Source organism: Lynx canadensis, chromosome C2 (assembly GCF_007474595.2).
Source record: "Lynx canadensis isolate LIC74 chromosome C2, mLynCan4.pri.v2, whole genome shotgun sequence".
Taxonomy (NCBI): domain Eukaryota; kingdom Metazoa; phylum Chordata; class Mammalia; order Carnivora; family Felidae; genus Lynx; species Lynx canadensis.
The window spans coordinates 45721996-45735777 of record NC_044311.2 but is presented as its reverse complement, the minus strand read 5'-3'; the positions used below and the strand labels follow the sequence as shown (position 1 = coordinate 45735777).

At 41.1% G+C, this 13782-nt stretch overlaps 1 protein-coding gene across 1 annotated transcript in view; it reads right to left on the bottom strand.

Moving 5' to 3' along the window:
* MED12L (mediator complex subunit 12L) overlaps positions 1–13782 on the bottom strand; it is a 338860-nt gene that overhangs the window by 246581 nt on the left and 78497 nt on the right. The window contains 2 exon segments of the mRNA XM_030330501.1: positions 13184–13320; positions 13638–13737. Of these exon segments, the coding sequence (XP_030186361.1) occupies positions 13184–13320; positions 13638–13737 (237 nt within the window).

Genomic DNA, 13782 nt, shown 5'->3' with positions numbered 1-13782 from the left:
CTCTCTCTCTGCCCCTCCCACACTCATGCTCTGTCTCTCTCTCAAAAATAAACGTTAAAAAACAAAATTTTTTTTTAATCTGGGAAAAAAGCCACACTGAAAAAGAGTACCATGAGACAGGCAGCAGTCTCATTCATTTACTTACACATCAGTAATTATGTCCTGAATACCTACCACTGCTAGCCCCTTTTCTAGGCACTAGATATAGTCTCACATGCTACTTTTTAGGAATAAAACTTGGCAATTCCCTTAGAAGGTAATTCCTACTATCTAACAACAGTCTTAAAAATGTTCAGATCATTTGCTCCAATTATTCTGAGAATATAACCCAAGGAAATGATCTTCAAGTACAAACATATGAGGGCCTAGTTATCAGTGAAGCATGATATTACAACAATCCCCCATTCTAGCCCCAGCAACCAACAGATTCCCTCTGAAATGTGGAGACACATAACGGATCAAATCAGAGCAAACAGGGTAAGCTTACAGGAAAGAAAGGGCCACAGGGAGGGTTCAGAGCCAAGACAGTTTGTCTTTAGCAAAGAAACTATGGGAATTTTTACAGTGGTTGCTTGGTTTGTATTTCTGTTTTTCTGCAAAGTGATATTTTGATATCTAATTAAAGATGTATAAATATGGAAGGCAGACTGGAGAGGCCTGCTCCTGAACCAAGGAAGGGGAAGTCAAAGATGCACGATTACTAGTAAGGCTCGAATCCCCTCCAACAGCATTGTCCCCTCTCAGAGAAGGTCAGCTCCCCTCCAGCCCACCCTTCTTCCAGAAGAAGCACCCCTACTTCTTCTAGGGTGACTGCTCCTCCTCCTGCCCCAGAAGATTCAAGGAGGGGCACCCCATCCTCTCAGTTTCATTGCACATTCTGGATTGGGGTCTTCAATAGGCCATGAAAATTTCAGGCAATTTTTTGGTCACAAGGGGGAAAAGAAAATCACTCCATCAGGTACTCATCAGGTATACCACTCTGTGCTCAATCTTTTTTTTTTTTTTTTTTTTTCCCAACGTTTATTTATTTTTGGGACAGAGAGAGACAGAGCATGAACGGGGGAGGGGCAGAGAGAGAGGGAGACACAGAATCGGAAACAGGCTCCAGGCTCTGAGCCATCAGCCCAGAGCCCGACGCGGGGCTCGAACTCACGGACCGCGAGATCATGACCTGGCTGAAGTCGGACGCTTAACCGACTGCGCCACCCAGGCGCCCCTGTGCTCAATCTTATAAAGCATTCTGGATACTAAGAGACTAGCCCTGACCAGATGAAACTCTGTCTATTCTGACCGAAAATCTATTTTTCAGAGTAAGTTTTCTGTAGTACACATTGATTATTCTAGTCATTACTTAAGTCTTAGCACTTATAACTGACCAAAGCAGACACAACAAAAATCGAAAATTGAAAGTTCTTGACCTTAAATATGAATCTTTTCAGACACTTCTAAATGAAAATTTAAAACATAAAATAACATAGTATGGACTTAATCACTCTGAAAATCACAAAGATATCTTGGAAAATTTACAGGTGATAATATAGATAATTAACATTTATTGAGTGCTTACTCAACTTACAGTCAGGCAGTGCAGTAAGTGTGTTTCGGGAATTATTTCCTTTAATCTTTCCTACCTATTAGCTAGTTAATATTTTTATCACCATTTTACAAATAAGGAACCCAAGGCAAATAGATGTTAAATAGCTTGTGCAAGATCACTCAGCTAATTAATAAAACTCTTGCCACAACATAAATCTTGGGAAATGAACTAAGTTAAGTGCAGCAACACAGTGTGTCAAAGGAACTCGGGAAGTCACCTTGACCTTGCTCCCACAGTATACAATGGCCTTTTGTGTGAGCTCCGAGCTTCTCTGGGCTCTTCTTCCTCCACTCCCGATGCTTAGAAAATCATAATATTCTGCTCTCTTGTGCTATAATATCACTTCCATGTAACATGCATCTGTCACAACATGGCTTCATGGTTATTACATCTCCAGCTACTGGTTTCAAATATCCATTAGGAAAAGGAGACAGACCTCTGAGAGGTACTACAGGAAAGTCCTTTACCACCTTGAACACTATAAAGGAGAGTTAGAGTCTTCAGAGGCAGTAACAGACAGCTTTTCATAATGTTACTTGGTAATAGAGAATAAGACTTTAACAGTCCATAGCACGCACCCCCCAGGCGACAACCACACAGAGACAAACAGGACACAGAAGAATGAGTGAGTGACTGAGAGACAGATAGAGAGAAAGTGAGCCACGGCACATAAAGTTAAGGCCAGAAAAAAAAACACCAAACCAGGGCATCAAGAATCTGAATTCTAGCCATGGCATAAATTAAAACATATTAATCATGGCCAGAATAATACTAACAGTTGTAAATTTCCAGCCACAGGTAGTAGCAGAAGTAATAATTGAAAATATTTACTGAGCGGGCAGTGGGTGTTTCACACACGTCACCTCTAATCTCAACAACAAACTCTGAAGTAGGTGGCGCTACTCCCATCTGACAGATAAGAAAACTGGGGTGAAGACAGCCAACACAGATCTAAAATGGCAGATCTAGGAAGCCTAATTGCAAAGTCCATTCTTTCTGCCACTCCTGTCATCACTGAATCAAGATCCCTGTGAGGACAAGCAGCACCGCGGTTACCTGGGAATCTCTCAAGTGGCTCACACACATACACCCACACACACACCCCACGGAGCCTGCTGCCCAGCTCCACTCCAACCAGCTACTGCCACCCACTGTTTCAGCCAGACTTCTACCACTCTAGAAATAAGCCAGACTTGTCATTGAACGGACATGCAGAAAATGAAATCACAGGAATGAATTACCAAAGACTTTGTTCCTCCTCTAATACTTGCTAGACCAGATGCTCTTTTAAGTCAAAGATTTGTCTTTTGCATGGTTTTGTTTTCAGCATCTACCAGAGTGTCTGGCACATAGCAGATTCAACAGTTATTTGTCATCATAGAGGAAAAGCAACTCTGTATAACATGAAACCCAATGCAAAAACAAGGTTAAGATGAGAGCAGACGATGGTGGGAGGAGTTTACTTTGTTCCCCTCCCCCAACCTACACACATACTTACTATGGTAAAAGTATCTGACAATCTACCAGCTGGTTAAGTGTGAACTACCAGAAGTATTTTCATTCCTAAATTAATGAGTCAAGGATGCTGGTCCCAACATTATTATTTAGCATCATTCTGGAAGATTTAGCCAATGGGAAGAAGGAATAAACATTTGAAAGGATATGACAACATTACTAGAGTTTGCATAGAATGATTATCTCCCCCCACCAACCCAGTGAACTAGAAAACTTTATTAGATTAAAAGACTGAGTATCATGACTAGAACAAAAACAAGCAAAAAGCAACAGACAATATTAAGCCGTGAGGGAAGAAAATCCTGCAGAATAGTTTGCAGAACATAATCCATTTATGTCCTCTGACCTTTTACTAAGCATTCATGTATATGTACACAAATGCCCAGGAAAATATCCAAAGGATATGTTCCAAAATGAACAGTGGCTACTGCTTATATATATATATAACAACTGCTTTCTATACAGTATGCCCTGTTCTAATGCTTTCACTACCGTGCCATGACTGAGCAAACTAAGGCCTGAAGGTTATATAACTTGTTAAACTTCTCCAAGTTACTAGGTCATAGACCTAAGAGTCAAACTCAAGCTATCTGCTCCACAGATGGAGCTCTTGCGCCAATATACTCCGGTTCTGAGCAGAAGAATGGGACAAGGGTCTAAACTGTGGCTAAAGGGCACTTGATGATATCTTGAATGTATCACATCCTATGTGTACAAAACTCACAAGACACCTGAAATTAATAACAGTGTATCATACTGCACTGTATTGTAATATCATACTTCAGCAAAACATAAAAATATTTCTTTAAAAAAATGAAAAGCAAATCACTAGAATGATTTCTATAATGAAGATAAGACAATGCATGGACACGAAATTCAAAACCAGCAATGTCTTCAAATAATAGCAATGTTCAATTAGCCTCACGAACTTTGGACACACCCACAGTGGTAAAATATTGAAATCATTATAAACTCTGTTGCAAATAATCTTCATTAGTGGTGCTATCCACATCTCTAATAAAGATATCTGAAATGTGAAGAAGGCCCTCATCATCAGGGAGATTGGTAATATTTTTCCTTTCTGGAAAAGATAAACTTGATAGATTAAGCCTAATTCAATTTTTATTCAGTCACTCAATAACCTAATGGTTTATAGAAACTAACCACAGGTCTTCTCTAACAGACAAACAAGGGAAAATAATTGACAACTACATCTGAGAGCCAGGCTTCCTCTAGAAATTAGAAGATCCTGGAGACTGTCTGCTATTTTAAGAAATTTCTTAATATACTACCTTCATTATATAACAATACCACAAAAGGGAATGGGAAAAACCAATGACTCATTACTATAAGCAACAGCAAACTAAAAGAACTTGAGATCATATACCGAATGAAGCTTTTCAACAGCTTTCTGAGGACATGTTTATAAATGTGATTAATCACTCTTAGTCAACATTAAACAAAATGGCCATATCTAGATTAAAAACAGTTATATTATGGCACCAAAAAACAACAAGGGATAATACACAGAGTAGTGATATTGCATATGGCTTGCAACCTGAGGCACATTAAGAAGATCTGGAAGAATTTCAAGAGTTGCATTAAGCTAAAAAGTGGTCCAAACTGCTAACAGAACATAAGCCTGTTGTATATGATCACTCAGAATCACCATAAAAAGCACTAAGACTAGGCCTATTAACCACAAACCCAGAAGACTTAAATATAAATCGTATTCACTTGTGAAAAATCTTCATAAATACGAATATGAATGATTCCCTATGTACATTTCCAAAAGATATTTGAGATGGCTGGTTTTTGATGAGGAAAAAAGGCAGGTTCTCCTAGGCTCTCATCCTTAGAATCAAAGTTGATAGTCATTAGGTTTTAAGACATCTAAGAAACAAAACATATACTATAACAGCAAAAAGGACTTTTTTCTTTTTTCAAGCAGCAATTAAAAATAACACAGCTCTGAGCTCTGAGAAGGTAGTAGGTTAAGAAAACAAAATTAAAACAACTCCTCTGAGTATATAAATCAGCTGTCATTAATCTGCACTGTACCAAGAAATGAATTTGCTATTCTTCAGTTAAATCATCAACATTTAAATACAAACGGAAAAAAAATAGAGTTTTGAGAACTATGTAATTGCATGATAACAGAAGTCACACAGGAGGTGACTTATAAAGTAAATCCCTCCAAAAGTCTTTGAAAAGTGTCAGGTCTCTCATAGTGAATTAATATCCAAAAGTCATGACTGTAGAGGGCAGTAAGCTTTATGGCTTGCCTCTTACGAAAAAGGAAAGGAACCTACAGATGAGAAGGAGGACAATAAATTTCTAAAACATGGTACTAGGTTCAACCCACTTGACAATCAAAGTGATCCAGCCATGAACGTAACAACTGACATTTACTAGGTGGTACCCTATGGGACCAAATGAACTCGATTCTAGTAGTAAGGCCATTGTGCAGTGAGAATGACACTGAGGGAACAAGGAACTAGCCTGAGACCACCCAGCTACTCGACAGCAAAGCCAGGACTCAAATCCAAGTCTGAATCAACCTCAAGGTTGTATGATATACTCTAAGGGTCAGCTTTCTCAACTTGAATATTGGCATTTTCTAACATAAATGTTGTTTACTCTGTTGAAGCTGTCACACTTTTAAAAACCAAAGATTATTCCTGCAAACAAATATGCCAATATTAATATGAAAACTGTTTGTGGCAATTACAAAGGTTTTTTTTTTCCCTCCTTTTTCCAAAATTTCATCTGACACTTGTTTATTCAACTAGAATTACCTGAATTAAATGAGTTTTTTAAAGTGGTACAAGGAACAGAATGTGCTAATTAAAGGGCAGGGCACCTGGGTGGCTCAGTCAGCTAAGTATTCGACTCCTGATTTAGGCTCAGGTCATAATCTCAGTTGTGAGATTTGTGAGATCCAGCCCCATGTTGGGCCCCATGTCAGGTCCTGTGCTGGGCATGCAGACTGCTTAAGATTCTCCATCTCCCTTTGCCCCTTCCCAATGCATGCACATATGCTTGCTAGAAAAAAAAAAAAAAAGAATGTATTAGTTAACAGTTGGGCTCTGGAACCATTTAGGATCTCAATCCCTATTTCCCCACCAGTGAGTTGGGCACTAGCTTGGACAATTCACTCATCTGCTCTATGCTTTGGTTTCCTCATCTGTAACATAAGAATTAAATTTTTTTTTGTTTCACATGTGTCTCACTGGCCAAGGAAAAAATAAATGAGTTAAAATTTTTTTTGTTTCACATGTGTCTCACTGGCCAAGGAAAAAATAAATGAGATGACACAATACACTTAAAACAGGCCTAGTGCTTAAGACGTACTCGGAAAAAGTCTGAAGAAAAAAGACTGGTACACAGGCTCAAAAACAATCTAATCCAAGAGGCCTACCACACTCTAAATGGATTCATTACCCTCTTTATCAGTAACAGCAAAGTCTAAATGTCTGTGCATGCCACCCCCCCCACTATGTTAACATAATTGCCCTTTGATTAATGGATTTACTTGAAGAAAGAAGAAAGTGGTAGCTCTAAGAGCAACCAGTAGGAAACCGTGTGACTTCCACAGTACAACGTGCTCAGACAGGGCTGTGATCAGCATCCTCGATTCTAAAATTCGGCACACACATCTCAGCAGGAAGTCAGCCAGATGTGCCTTCCGTGTTGGCTTGACTTTTGCCACATTTGACTTTGTTATCTTGAGCCTTCATTTAAAAAAAAAAAAAATTTTAACATTTATTTATTATTGAGACCAAGAGACACAGAGCGTGAGCAGGGGAGGGGTAGACAGAGGGGGAGACACAGAATCCGAAGCAGGCTCCAGGCTCTGAGCTGTCAGCACAGAGCCCAATGCGGGGCTCGAACTCACAAACTGCGAGATCATGACCTAAGCTGAAGTCGGATGCTTAACCAACTGAGCCACCCAGGCGCCCCCTGAGCCTTAATTTTTAAAAGCGACTTTTTCTAAAGAAAGAAAGACAGAAAGATAGACAGACAGACAGAAAGAAAGAACAAAACACTAACAACAACAACAAAAAAACAAAAAACAAAAACCCCTAAGCATTGAAATGAGCATCATCTCCTTTCCTACCTGGTGGTACTGCAGCCACCTCGCCTTGGGTTGGCCAGTCCCATCTGACTGCTTCCCTACTGTGAGTAAAGTCTTGGTAAAAATCAAATATAAAAAGCCTGATGGATCCTGGCTGTGCTCTATGGATGAATGGACTGTGTGATGGATAGTTGTGTGTGTGTGTGTGTGTGTGTGTGTGTCCCCACAGTGGTCCCAAGGAACCATATTCCCTCCATGTCTCCAGGGTTTAACTGCCTCCCTACATACATGAGTCAGTTATAACAGCAGCTAGAGTTTACTCAGTACCCATCCACGTGCAAGGCACCATTAACCTTTCAGTGTTTTATCATTCTCACACCATCAAGAGATAGAATGCCCTTTTTAAAAATGGGGAAATTTACTCTTACTCATCAAGAGTAAGTGAATTGTCCAAATACCACAAAAGAAATGCACCGACTTGCCGATTTTACACCTGAGAACTCTTCCGTTGGCCACGCTCCTCCCTCCACATTCACATATTTTCTTGCGCATCTGACCTGTACCATCGTTAGAGCTAACAGATTATAGCACTCACCCCTACCCTTCCAAACCCAATCTTACAGAGGCTTTCTTTCCAGTTCACTGTCCCAGCAGCTTTTAAGCGAGCCCCTAAAAAACAAATTCAGTAAATGCTTCCTGAGGACCTGTTGGGCCCCAGGCATGGTGTTAGACACTGGTGATGTGCTGCTGGTGAGCAAAAGGAACACAGACCCTGACCTGTGGGGCTACAGACTTGCAGGAAGAAGAACATGGAATGTGGCCAGCAAGGACAGAAACCAAGATTTTCTTTTGCATGATGGTGGGAGTTCTTCAGCCACACTGATACAAAGGCCGGTGCAGCCCCGGAGGCCTGTGCCAGGGGTAAGACAGCCGCTCTGGACTCTGGGCCTAGGCCTTTCAAAGAAATCAGGAGGAACTCAACACACCTATTCAGAGTGCTTCCTGACTATTCTGAGCAGGAAAGGAACAGCAAACATGCAGATTCTCGGGTTTTGGCGTGTGACGGTTTGTTTTCACAGCAGGGCAAGAGGAAGTGCACATGCCTCCACCGCCACTCAGGCCTTTTCATTACTCAGGAGAAAGCTTGCTTCCTTGGGCACCAAAGAGAGAAGTGAAAAGGCAGCTCTTCCTGTCATCTTCAGACTTTCCCTTCTATCCGTGTCCCTGGGGGAGCCAACGATGCAGCTGGTTCTCCCTTCACACCCCACATAAACGGGGAAAGAAGCCAAGAGGAAGGAAGCGGTCTGGGTGCTGTGTGAAGCTGAGGGGCACCTCACCCTCGGCCTTCAGGTCAGCAATGTGGATCTCGCCTAAGGCTGCAAGTGACAGGCTCAGTCAGGACTTGGAATCAGAAGGTTCCCCCCCCCCATCCCCAACAACAGTCCCTCGTGTGGCACCGGCCTCTCTGCCCCCATCAGCCAGAGTAGAAATGGTTCTGAAATGTTAAACAGGCAAATCAGTTAGCAAATGGTGTACAAAACAGTCACCAGGAGTTGCAGAGTGAAAGTCATGTGGGCAAACATGGACAAGAGACATGCAGCTTGGCCTGCAAAGTGTTTTCTTTTTTTTTTTTTTTTTTTCAACGTTTATTTATTTTTGGGACAGAGAGAGACAGAGCATGAACGGGGGAGGGGCAGAGAGAGAGGGAGACACAGAATCGGAAACAGGCTCCAGGCTCCGAGCCATCAGCCCAGAGCCTGACGCGGGGCTCGAACTCACGGACCGCGAGATCGTGACCTGGCTGAAGTCGGACGCTTAACCGACTGCGCCACCCAGGCGCCCCACAAAGTGTTTTAAAATCGGGAGAGTTTGAAGGGCACCTGGGTGGCTCAGTCGACTGAGCATCCGACTTCAGCTGAGGTCACGATCTCATGGTTTGTGAGCCCGAGCCCCACGTCAGGCTCTGTGCTGACAGCTCGGAGCCTGGAGCCTGCTTCAGATTCTGTGTCTCCCTCTCTCCCTCTGACCCTCCCCCACTTGTGCTCTGTCTCTGTCTCTCAAAAATAAATAAACATTAAAAAAAATTTTTCTTAATTGGGAGAGTTTGTAAATCTTGATATACATCTTCTCCAGAAATGTTGAAGGATCAAACAGTGGGTCTACATTCCCAAGGAGAATCTGAGACAGGCCACTCTACTTAGAAAGGGCATGCCCCCTCCCCAGTCACATCCCAGGGGCCCTGGATGCAACAGCCTACCATTCATTTGCACCACCTGCCTGGCCACTGTGCAACACGAGTCTCTGAGCCCTGTCTTAAGTAAGCACTTAACATTTTCTATCTCACACTACACTGAATGGAAAATCAAGTAGCATAAATCTAGAATAAGCAAACATTGAGGGGGTTGAGGTTTATATTTGTGCTTCTCTTACAACAGTTGCCAAGCCCTAACACAGAAGCAGCAGCTGAGGATATGGGGGGCAGAAGGGAAGGCGTGGGTACGGGAATAATGCAGTGCCTGTAGAATGAGCGGAAGCATGCCACAGCCCTAGCACAGCCCATCGTGGAGCACACTCTCACTCTCGTGACCGCAGTCTAACCACAGGGCAGGACGAAATCCTCAAATGCCTTCATCCCATGCACTACGGTTTTCAGTGGGCTTTGGCCAAATACTGAGACTACTTAGACACGCAAATCTGAACTTCAGACTCTGCATCCCATCTGTACAGCTGCTCCTCCCCTCCCTGCAAGAAAGTGGAAAGAACTAGATTTCCTTTTAGCAGTTCCAGAGAAAAAGGAATCAAGGAGGCTGAAGTTCAAGTTGCCTAAGCAGATATGGGAAACCAGGATGTGCAATCCAGGGCCCAGGCCTGCCTAAATACAACTTCAGCAAAAGTAAACCTCAAGCTCTTTGCAACTACAGAGACTGGTCCCTTCTTATATTATCTTTCATGCTAAGTCCTAACACAAATTATGAAAACAAAAAAGGGGAAACACATTTTCAAGAAGTGAGACATGTTTTTGAATCCTAACCACGCCACTTTATACAACTCCTTCTAATCAGAAAATTAGAGTTTCATCATCCTGGTTCTTCCAATATAATCGTAACCTACTAATAATTATTGTTCTATTATCATTAACAGCAACATTTTTAACATATTTATAGAATGTTTCATGAATCTCAAAGTGCTCATGTCCCCTTAGAGGCAGACAAGGCGAATGCTCTATGCCAACTTAGTATGTAAAGGTACTAAGGCACAAAGCCTACAAGTAACTTGTTCAAGGTCACACAGCTGATCACAGTTAATACAACTCCGCAGCTCATACATGAATTCCAGGACTCGGAATATAAAGTGACTCGGAAATATATAAAGTGACTCGGGTGTCAAGAAAATAATAGACCTTGGTGAAGAGTAAACAGATGAAACACTGTCATCTGCCTGCATATACACACATACCTTGAAACACACAAACAGATGCCAAAATAAAAATTAATTTAATTAAAATTTAAGGTTAAATAATTAATGTTAAATATGTAAATGTCAGTATTTTAATGTTTAAAAATCATTCTAATGTTAAATTAACAGGATCTACCTAGTTCTTCTGATAGATTACTAAGAAAAGGTGACTAGTCTGAATTACAGGTTTAAAATGTAATGTGTGTATTACTCCTAAAAGAGTGTGATAACCACAAAGCAACCACTCACTCACAACACACCTTTCCATAGTTGATTCAACATTCAATGTAATTACTCCTAAATGGGCAACATTGTGACATTCCTTCCAATGAAGTATGTCAGTGGAACACACAAAACCCTCAACCCTGAGCACATGTCGCCCTCTAGTGGCAAGCACCTCTCAGCATCCTGGGTGGAGACGTTGCTCACTGGAGACAACCGTGTTTTAGAGAGCTTACAGAGTGATTTTATTCAAAAATACAAAACGTAATTTCTGCACTTGGTAAGAGATGTACCATGATCTCTTAAGAGTGCTAGTGAATAACTTTAGTCTCTGTGGATGAATGAGGCATGCAATTCTGAAGTTGGCCAGTTCATTCACTATAAAGTTGTAGAGTCAAGCTAACCACAAAACTCAAGGGGTTTGGGTACAGCTAAAATGCTTACAAGGGAACAATGCAGTCTTTACTCAACTCTCAGTGCAGAAAGCTTAGCAGTCCAAAAGGACACCTTCAATTTTAGGTATCCCTATTTTCCTTCCACGTATCTTAGTTTACGTATTGAAAACCTTAGTACTCTTGCAACCTTTTACCTAAGTCTTTATTACAAATAGACTTTAAGGGTTCCACTCCAAAAGAACACAGTAATACTCTAACCTGTGTCAATAAGCAGAATATTATGCAGACTTTTATAATCCGTGTGCTCCACAGAAGCACCGAATGAAGCATTGCCACTGAGACTTCACAATGAATTAGAAAATTCACTCGGGGCGCCTGAGTGGCTCAGTCGGTTAAGCGACTGGCTTAGGCTCAGGTCACGATCTCGTGGTTTCTGAGTTTGAGCCCCGCATCGGGCTCTATGCTGTCAGCTCAGAGCCTGGAGCCTGCTTCGGATTCTGTGTTTCCTTCTTCTCTGCCCCTCCCCCACTTGTGCTCTTTCTGCCTCTCAAAAATAAATGTAAAAAAAAAAAAAGAAAAGAAAAAGAACATATACTCAGTCTACCTCACTCAACATTCCAATAGCCTACTTGGCAGCAGTGAACTTGAACCTTATCTTCAAGAAGCCAGGGGATGACACAAATTATTCCAGAAAGAGGAATAACCTAGAACAGGTTCACATCAGGTTCACATAAAGGTATATAAGGAAAGTCTGGGGGTTTTTGTTTCCATTGTCTAATCTCTCCTTTCCACATATGCATTCCCAAAAGCTAGTATGGAAATCAAAGATAATAGTAATCAGTTGACTAAGGTGTTCTTTGAAGGTAGGTACCAGGTCTTAAAACTTACCTCTCTGTTCCTGGTGCCTAGCACAACCTGGACATACCATGGGTGCTCTCCATTGTAAAAATAAGACAAACTTCTTCATTCTCCCAAAATAAGGTTGAGGGGGGAAAAAACTGGAAAACCTTTGTTTATAGACAGTTCAATAATGAAACAATCTACTCTAAGAAAGCCTAAAATAATAATTGTCTGTGATGATAAATTTTATGTGTGAATTCAGCTAGTCCGTGGTACCCAGTTTTTGGGGTCAAAATTCAGTCTAGATGTTGCTGTGAAGTTATTCTTCTAAATGTGGACAACATTTAAATCAGTAAACTTAAAGTAACGCAGATTATTCTCCATAAGGTAGGTGGACCCCACCCAATTAGTTGAAGGCCTTACGAGAAATGACAGGTCCCTGAGGAAGAAGGAATTCTGCTTCCAGACTGACTTCAGACTCAAGGCTGCAACATCAATTCTCCCTAGGGTCCCAAGCCTATTGGCCTGTCCTTTACATTCCAGACACGTCCGCTCCCAGAATCCTATGAGCCAATTCCTTAAAATAAATACTTTTCACTTTTATATATATGTATGTAAATATATGTACACACACACACACACACACACACACAGTTTTTTTTCTTTGTTAGCTCTGTTTGGAGAATCCTAATACGGGTTTTTTTTTTTAAAATATGATCACAGTATCCATTCACTGCTCTAAATATTAAAATATATTACCCCAAAGTTAAAGTTAAACCATTATATAAAGTCCAATCACCAGATAAAGAATATTCTGCTAAAACTAAAATGATGGGGAGTGATGATAAAAGGGCCAAGAAAAGTCTTTCCAGTAACTATACCTAAGTAAATAAGCCCAATGGACATTCTTTTTTAATAATTTGGGGGCATTTTAGTCCAACAATAAAATGATTTCAGGGTGTAGACCCCTTCATAAGTTATTACACTTCATAGAAAAGACTTCACCAGAATTTACTGAATGAAAAAAAAGAGAAAATATGCTGAGAAAATTTAAATGAAAAGAAGAAAAATATTAACTACCTCTTGGTTATCTTTGTTTTGGTTTGCCCAGAAAATCTTATGATAAAGCGTCTCCATTGAATTGCTGGAATCAGTTCGGTCAAAACAATGTCGATCCAACACTTCCAACGTGTGCAAAACCCGACTAATGGTCACCCCTAGATGTGGAAATTAAGCAAGCAGTTAAAGAGGTCAAACAAAGCCAAACAGCATAGTACAAAGCCATCATTATGTAGGGCAAAAGGAATTTCAAGAAAGTGTCATTCTCAGCATGTGAGAATTGCCAACAAAACCAAACCTGACATTCTAGACAGCGAGGAACTAAAGGGCACAGAAAGAGGAATGCCCTCAAAAGTCACTAGGTGCCTCTGTCAAAAAGCATCCTTATCCAACACGTTGACTGAGTTATAAGAATCAGAAACAGGGCATCAAGTCCCACATTCAAAAGTACTCCTTCTTCTCTTGGGTTCTGTACCTGCTGTTGACTCTTGGCACTTGTCAAAAGACCACCGAACTTCCACTGCACGGCCTCTTTGTTTTATCTGCTGTTCTACCTCATAAATCCTTGCCCGAACCTGAAAGATAATCGCTTCTAATTAACTTATGCCTGGAAAGCCACA